Raw genomic sequence first — 9,119 nt, forward strand, 5'->3', positions numbered from 1 at the left:
AAGGCGCAAAACTATGCAGAGAAACCCTGTCTCGAAAAACCAAAAAAAATAAAAAAATAAAATAAAATAAAATAAAAGTAGGTTCATTAATCTACCCTTTCATCCTATCATATCTAAACTATCCCCTTTTTTTCTTTAGAAAGAGATTGTATTTATAATCAACCTGCTTTAAATAAAAATATTGGTTTTTCTCTGTCCCACACCAGAGAGCTGTTTCCTCAGTTCTCCTCTCTGTTAGTCCCGCCTATACTTCCTGTCTGGCTACCAGCCCGTCAGTGTTTATGTATACAGAGTGATATCCACAGCACTAAATTCAAAACAAAAACTAGGAGATTATAATTTAAAAACTAAAATATTTGATCTTTCAGACAAAATAGACCAATTCCTAGAAAAGAAACAAATTGATCAAATATCATATTAAAGAGAAATAAATATAAGAACGTGTTAATATCTAATAGCAAAACTTAATCAAGAATTACTAATTTTCTTAAAACATGCAATTGATTTTATCAAACATTATGGAAGAATGGATATCAACTATTTAAGATTTCTTTCTTTTTTTTTTTTTTTTTTGGTTTTTCGAGACAGGGTTTCTCTGTGTAACTTTGCGCCTTTCCTGGGACTCACTTGGTAGCCCAGGCTGGCCTCGAACTCACAGAGATCCACCTGACTCTGCCTCCCAAGTGCTGGAATTAAAGGTGTGCGCCACCACCGCCCGGCTTTAAGATTTCTTTCACAAAAGAAGGTACAAGTTGAGACTCCTGACCATTTCATATGGAGAAATCAAACTATAGACATTACAAAAAATTGAAACAGAAATTTTATCTGTTGGGAAAAATTATGTAATAAAGTAATAGCATATTAAATTCAGTAAGCATGCAAACTGTAGCCATGGCCAACTGCTAGATTTATTCTAACCATGCAAGGCTGAATTAGTGTTTTCCAATGAATTAATGCAGTTCTTCTTATCAATATTGTTACATCAGTTGATTCATCAAAGGATTACAAGAACCCTTCTGCTACACACAAAATGTCTGCAAGCAGAATTCACTAGAGATTTTTAAGCAGTGGGTGGTGCAGAGAAGCATCAAGAAATACTCCAGAGGTGTGCTTGTCAACTGCTTCTCCTTTAGTGTTTATGGTATTTCTTCTTGCTTGTTTCTATTTTCTCCTGTTTCTTTCTGCTCGGTGTCCATGTTCCATTTCCTCTCTTCTCCATTGGCTTTTCACTTACTCCCTTATTAGTATCAGCTAACTAAGGATGGATATATTTTAGGGAAATCTAACAATGGATTGTTCACAAACTTGAATTTAATATTAGTGATAAAACTCTTGCTGAGAATGCTCTTTATTAATTGAATTGTGATATTTCATAAGAAAAACCACTGGTTTCATATTAGTAATCTTTGTCATAATTTCTAAAGTTTGTTTGAATGACTCTGACATTACTGTATTGAATTTGTAGAGCTGTTTATCTCGATTATCTTCTTTTGTAAAATAATTCACTTTTAACTTGACACCCTACAACTTTGTTTTAGCCATCTGAATAACACATAAATATAAATTTAAGAGGTAAAAGCCACATGGGAGCTAATATTTTCAGATTCCCCAATGGTGGTACTTAATGTGCATTCTTGAACATTATTTCTCTTTCAAATAAAAAATTTCCTATTACTAATTTAATTTAATACTCTCCAATCTTCAAATTAGAAATATTTCCAGATTTACATATGCAAAATGACTTAATTTAATAACTTCAAGCTATTCCATTGCATAAATGCACAGTTATATATCTAATAGGTTTGCACTATTCAACATTAATAATATCCATGATATAGGTGGTATAATAAATGTTACTTATGCATAAAACTTGTGTTGGTGTTAGTTTTCTAGAAATCATTGGTATCTCGTTTTAATGTTTTTAACTTATAAATCAAGAGTGAAAGAAAAATTTTGTTCTGAAACATTGATAATACTGAGAATTATTTCTCTCATCTATGTTTTATCACTTTTGTTGATCTCTTTCTTGACTATGTTGATTGTTAAACTAAAACCTACCAAACTACTCATGACTGATAAAGTTGATTGTTAATAAGCCTATTGGCCATTGCATGCCTGTTTTGTGAGTTCTCTGCACATACTTTCCTTCTCCTTAAAATTAGATCTACTCCTTGCAGCATGATTACTTTGATTCTTCATTAACAATAATAGTAAAATGATGATAGTTTTCCAAGCCATAATCAAAAAGTAGCAAAGAACAGTTTGACATAAAAAGAAAGTCAGAGTAAACTGGTCAGTTGCCCAATCATTTAGAAACAAACAATAAACCTAGTAGTATTGCTTTCTGTTAGTGTTTGTGCATACAGTGGGTATGTTTATTCAAGTGTGGGTGCACGTTTGTGTGGATGCAAGAGAACAATGATGGTTGATGTTCCTCAAATGACACCTGTCTTGGTTTTGTTTGAGTATGTGTGAGAGAGACAGGCCCGAGGCTCACAAATTTGGTTAGACTGGCTCAGCCAGTAAGATTTAGGGATGTGCTGTGTGCATACTGGAATTACAAACTCACATCACTATGCTTGAATTTTTAACCTGGGTTCCTGGGTGAAATTCAGAACCTCATGCTTGCACAACAAACACTTTACCAGCTGAACCAATTCTGCAGCCCTGACTTTTGGTCTTGGTGCTTTTCTATGCCTATTCTTTGTAAATACAGGATGTACAACTTTGTACTTCTAAATGTGCATGCCTTGGGTTCCTCACAATAAATGACTACAAGTTTTAGGCCTAACTAAAGCTCCTTTGATGGGAAAAATATATTGTCATTTATCCCTGTGATTGTGTCTTCATCTCTTGCTTGTTTTGTGTGTGTGTGTGTGTGTGTGTGTGTGAATTTGAAATATAAAGATTTAACTGCTACATAAAAAATGTATATACCATGAATGTTTTGACAAAAGTATATATAAGTTTATATTGTGTATTATTCAAATAAGGGTTAACCTATATATCCTCTCAAATATTTGTCATAACGTTGTGGAAAAACTATTTTTTTCTTCTGGGTCAATAATGAACTGATCACTGAATTCTTCTTTAATGTTCCCCAGTGACTTTCTATTTAATCATCACTAAGTGGTCTTTTTTTTAAACCTCTGCAGTGTTTTGTTTTGTTTTTTGCTGTTCTTCATGTCCTGGAGGAATGTGAGATGGTGTTGCTGGTAGCCATGGCCTCAGACAGATATGTGGCCATATGCAAGCCCCTCCACTACCTGACCATCATGAGCCCACAGATGTGCCTTTTGCTCCTGATTATTACTATTATTATTATTATTCATGGGTTATTGGTCTCATTCACTCAGTAGCTCAGTTAGCTTTTGTTGTCCATTTGCCTTTTGTGGTTCTAATGAGATAGATAGTTTTTACTGTGACCTTCCAAGGTTCATCAAACTGGCCTGCATAGACACCTACAGAATGGAGTTCTTGGTTACTGCTGACAGTGGATTAATTTCTGTCACTACCTTTTTCTTATTGATTGTCTCCTACATCTTCATACTGTTCACTGTACGGAAACAGTCCTTGGGACGTTTGTCCAAGGCCCTCTCTATACTTTCTGCTCACATCTCTGTGGTGGTTTTGTTCTTTGGACCATGCATCTTCGTGTACATATGGCCATTTCCTAATGTTCCAGTGGATAAGTTTCTTGCCATTCTGGACTTCATGATTACGCCCATCCTGAACCCTGTCATTTACACACTGAGGAACAAAGACATGAAGGTGGCAATGAAGAGACTGAGTAAACAACTCCTGAGTATGAAAAGGGTCTCCTAAGCTCCTCACGAGAATGTACAACCTGAATACTGTATTATAAACACAAATGTTAAATGACGTCCTCCACTTTGACACGATTTATTATTCCTACTCTAACAGCTTGATAAATGTGAATAATTTATTCCAAATTGATAATTAAATGATCAAATCTATTAGTTATTAGCCATATATTATTACATATTTATTGGTTGTTTATGATTTATATACCACATTTTTGTTATTCAGTGGTTACATATTTACTGGCTATTATGAAATAAATGTTTTAGACTATTTAAAAAGCACTAGTGGAAATGGAAGTAACAAATTATCCATTGTTTTCACACCTGAACAGTTAAGCACTGCCTTCCAGACGTTTCTGGTACTTTTTCTTATTTGGGGCTAAGTTTAATCAAAGCTGGCAGCAAACTCAAAATTCTCCTGCATTAGCCTCCTGAGCACTAGGATTAAAATGGGCACCATCACGGCTTGTTTGCTTGCTTTTCACTGTGTGTGTGTGGTGAGTGAGTGAATGGTGAGATTATATGGTGTGGGTGAAGGTCAGCAGGAAGAGGAGATAGGTGTCATCTGGAATCTTGTGGGAAACCTGGAGTGAAAGGGGTGCGGAGAGAAGGAGGTAAGGTAGGATGGACTTTCCAGGGGTGCATTTGAAGAGATGAAGGAGCCGGGTGGGGGTGCTTCAAAATCTGGCAGCTCCTGGGGGAGAAGCATGAGGTTCAAAAGGGGGTAGTGAAAAATGGAAGAGGAAGACAAAGAGCTTAAGGTTGTGTGAGTAAAGGAGGGAAAAGGGAGGAAGGAAGAAGAGAAGAAAAAGGTGTAGGAGGGGAGTAAGGAAGGAGCCGGAGCTGGGAGTGAGAGAAGGAAGCTGAGGAGCAGCATTGTCTAAAGTGAGAGTGATGTGAATATTTAATGGAACACACTTGTTTTCCTGCAGAGAGATGGCCAGAAGTGGCCCGTACATTCACAATGAACACTCTTTAGCTCTAGGAATGTCAGCAGCACAGGAGGCCCGCTCTTGCGCATGCGCACAGTACACCAATGGTCACGGTGTTTCTTGGCAACCTGGAGTTGATCAACGGTCTTTAGGTGTGTCATAAGCTCTTTCTCTCACCATGGAATCTTGGTGGGGGACCTTGTGGACATATCTTGATTTTTCTCTAAGCTAATACTTAGTTTGCGAGTTAGTTGGTCTAAGGACCAGTCCTTGGGAAAATCCGAAGGGTCAGGGCCAGGCGGTGAGACCAGTAGCTTCAGTCATGAAGAACTTGGTTCGTGGAATTAAGGAAAAGACACCTATGGGTTTCTGCGATGTCCCAAGAAAAAAGTTGTTGGACATTTTACATGATATGAAAAGCGTTTCTGTCCCAAACAAACCCAGATACAAACCTCTCAAAAAGATCCACCAGGCTGCAAGTGAAGGTGATGTCAAGCGACTGCAGAGAATGATAAGCCTTGGGAAACACGGTGTGCATGACAGAGACTTTAAGGAACGGTAACAGCGCTTACGAGCTGGAGGGAGCGGCCTGTGTGGAGTATGTGATACGGCCCTTGTTATATTCAAAGACCAGCATAGGGGAGCCAGCAGGAGGGGAGGGCCTCTTTATGTTCTGTCTTCTCTGGATCCTCAGTGCTCTCTCCAGACTTGCACTCCAGCTAGAGGTCTCTAGTCCAGATTGTCCCACCCTGCCTGCAAATTTATCCTAATAATTCACAAATTTACCAAGTAATTTATTCACCACTGATAACATGAACATCTATTATGTAGCATACTCATTGTACTATTCTTAAAACCTTGCTGCTTTACCCCCTCTAAGCGAATTTAGAGACTTTAAATACAATTTAGAATCCTTGAAATTAGTAATACTTAAACGTAATAGAAATATAATTATCATATAATTTTGTGTACTTGAAATCTTGTTTGCTGAGCAGAAGGGACAGTGATAATATTAAATTGAGATGTGGAGTGCAGGGAGCTATTCTAGACATTTTGCATGATTCCCATTGATGAATCACAGTGGTATTCTGTGAGATAACTACTGTTTTTGATGCTTGCTTTACTGATGAGAGAATTGATTCATAGAAAGTCTAAGTAGTTGATAGCAAAGTTTAAGTTATAATTAAACCTATGGTTATTTAACCTAAATGCCAAGCTTTTTCTCTAAACCTGCTCCTGGTTGGGGGTATTATTCAATGGCAGATTAATTTCTAAGCATGGAAGAGGCCATGTGCTCAGTTCACAGCACCACACAAAAGACACCATCGAAAATCTTGTCTTTACCAATATAGTGAGTAATAGAAGCTACTAAATATTTCCATTTTTCACAAGGACTTATTTGTTCAGAAGGTGAAAGAAACATATATCATTCAATGTTTAAGAATTATGTGCCATTTAATATTTTATGATTACATGAGAAATTGTTAATTTTAAGATAGTGTTCTAGAATTTCATTTAAACTTTCTAATTTCCGTAGGACTGCTCTGCATTTCGCTTGTGTCTATGGCCGGGAAGAAGTAGTAAGTGTTCTACTGAGAAATAATTGTGACATTGATGCTGTTGACAGGAATTCCATCACACCTCTGATGAAGGTATGTATAGCTGTCCAAATCTAGCATGCCATAGACTTAATTTAAATGATTATAAAACAAACTTACCCCATGAACATATTACTACTTGGTGAACTCTATGTGATGTTTATATTGAATTCATTGAACAAGCAATTTATTTCTTGATATAATCCCTAGGCTGTACAAAACTGGTCATATAGATGCATGTGTACATTGTTGAAGCACGGTGCTAATCCCAATCGTATGGACAAAAATGGAAATACTTCTCTTCACTATGCTGTGTCTGAAGACAATCAGAAGCTGGCTGAATATTTGCTTAAATACAATGCAGACATGGAACAAAAGAACAAGGTATAGTTCACAGCACTGTAGTCCCCAAATAATCTAAAATAAGGTTTCATTTGTCACATGTAGGTAGATGTAGGGCATTTCCAGGACAAGGAATGTGCAGTGGCCTTCGAGAGAAGAAGCTGCTTATTCACTCTAGCAAGGCTTTGTATTCATAAGGACTGTTTAAGGCTCAACTCAGTTGAAGATTACAATGATTTTGGATTACAGATTCTTTTGTTTTGTTTTGCAGGATGGCTTTACACCACTTTTACTGGCTCTCAAGGAAAACAATATAGAGATGGCAAAATTTTTAGTAAAGAAGGGGGCAAATATACACGTATTTGATAAGATGAAAAGGTACTGTTGTTTGAATTTTTTTTTTTAAAAAATGTGACATACTGAAATAACAATCACACAACCAAGAAATATCAACTTGATAGGAAGAAGACTAACTTACAGGGATTCAGTGATCAGGTATCCACTAGTCATCAGTCTAATTAGTTGGGTAAGCAAAGCAATAAGTTGAGGTAAGCATCACAAATCATTTATGTTTCATATCCCCTTATTATATTGATTGATGCTTCTTATTTGATATTTTGTTTGATTGGACAACTTATCTTATGGCACATTAATTGGTTTTCAGTTTGGTTTTACTAATTTTTTAATAAGTTTAGACTTTTTGATTAATTTTGATTCACAACAAAATTCAATCGTTTTGTATTGTTTTCCCTTGCTCTTATATGATCGTCCTATAAAATGCCATATTATTCATAAAAAGAGTTGACAATCACAGTATATTAGATGACTCTTACCTTTCAATTCTCTTTAAAGAATAATGAGGTTAGATTATCCTATAATGACTAGAATTGTTATTGCAGGATGCTGTTCAACCCCACCCCCTTTTGTCCTGTACAACTGGTATTGATGTGTTTATACTTACATAGTGTTGGGAAAGGAAAGCAAATTCACTTCATTAGGAGAAACATTAATGAAGCTAAGAAATAGGTGGGTAGATGCAGATTCATAGATGACTTGGTTAAAATGTCAGCTACCTAGTTGCTAGGTGTCTGAACTGCTAGTGTTACATATCACCAAATATGAAAAGGAGGACAATACCTTGTAAAGGTTTTCATGAGATCATTTATGTAACACTTAGGGCAGTGCATAGCACATGTTATCATCATTACTAACTGTAACTATAATGAATTTTATTATTAAGAGTATTTTATAATGTTGTTATACCTTAAATAATGAAAATAGGTTTATTTTCAATTATCTGATGGTTATCTGATTAGTAATTATATGTTACAGTAAACTAAAGAAAATGGAAACATCTTTATTTAAGTCCTTATCTACTTAAGAAGAATAACTTGTATACACTTATATTCTATCAAAGTTGATAAATCTAAGAATTCTACTAAGAACATGCAAAACACTGCCAAAGGCTTCCCATTCATTTTCTTATTTTATCTTTGCACACCATATATAAAGATGAATCTTTGTAACCAATAATATATATGTGTAGATTCGCCTGGCTCTGCCTCCCGAGTGCTGGGATTAAAGGCGTGCGCCACCACCGCCCGGCTGTGTAGAAAAAGGACAATTCCAGGGCGGTGGTGGCACATGCCTTTAATCCCAGCACTCAGGAGGCAGAGCCAGGCGGATCTCTGTGAGTTTGAGGTCAGCTTAGTCTACAAAGCAAGATCCGGGACAGGCACCAAAACTACATGGAGAAATCCTGTCTCGAAAAACAAAAAAACAAACAAACAAAACAAAAGGACAATTCCAAACAGACAAGCAAGACTTTAAATTTATAAAATACACCCAAGTATTTACAGTTTTAATTAAGTTATCTAATAATGAAGTATTTTGTGTTATTTCAGAAACACACTCTTATATGCCATAAGATGGGACTCAACAGATATGGTCAGTCTACTTCTGGATGAAGGCATTGACTTTTTCTTTAAAGATGTGTTTGGATGGACTGCCTTACGCTATGCTATTGAAGGCACAAGTAAAGGGTAGGTGTTTGCACTGTAATGCTAGTCAACATTAACTTGCAGTTCAAACTAATCACAAAGTCTTCATCTTCCCTCACATAATGTACCAATGTTGACTCTATGTAGCTGGAGGGCTTCTCTCCAGGTTCCCCAAGCCCCGCAGCCCCACAATCCATTTATAAAATAATCACTCAGACGCTTATATCACTTATAAACTGTATGGCCGTGGCAGGCTTCTTGCTAACTGTTCTTTTATCTTAAATTAACCCATTTCTATAAATCTATACCTTGCCACGTGGCTGGTGGCTTACCAGAATCTCTACATGCTGCTTCTCCTGGCGGTGGCTGCAGTGTCTCTCTCCCAGCCTTCTGCTTCCCAGAATTCTCCTCTCTCCTTGTCCC

The 9,119-nt window shown here is 36.5% G+C and overlaps 1 protein-coding gene across 1 annotated transcript; it reads left to right on the forward strand.

The window, feature by feature from the left end:
• The first annotated feature begins 5,078 nt into the window (after window positions 1-5,078).
• LOC114699564 (ankyrin repeat domain-containing protein 7-like) lies at window positions 5,079-8,742 on the forward strand. The gene is made up of 5 exons (XM_028878656.2): window positions 5,079-5,314; window positions 6,294-6,408; window positions 6,565-6,738; window positions 6,968-7,074; window positions 8,601-8,742. Exons 1-5 carry the CDS (start codon window positions 5,079-5,081, stop codon window positions 8,740-8,742), a joined length of 774 nt encoding a protein of 257 aa, XP_028734489.2.
• The last annotated feature ends 377 nt before the right edge of the window (window positions 8,743-9,119 follow it).

This window comes from Peromyscus leucopus, chromosome 4 (genome assembly GCF_004664715.2).
Source record: "Peromyscus leucopus breed LL Stock chromosome 4, UCI_PerLeu_2.1, whole genome shotgun sequence".
NCBI lineage: Eukaryota > Metazoa > Chordata > Mammalia > Rodentia > Cricetidae > Peromyscus > Peromyscus leucopus.

Coding starts and splice junctions, on each gene's coding strand:
- LOC114699564 (XM_028878656.2), top strand. CDS start 5,079: ATGAAGAACTTGGTTCGTGGAATTAAGGAAAAGACACCTATGGGTTTC. Junction 5,315..6,293: donor GACAGAGACTTTAAGGAACG/GTAACAGCGCTT, acceptor TAATTTCCGTAG/GACTGCTCTGCATTTCGCTT. Junction 7,075..8,600: donor GTATTTGATAAGATGAAAAG/GTACTGTTGTTT, acceptor GTGTTATTTCAG/AAACACACTCTTATATGCCA.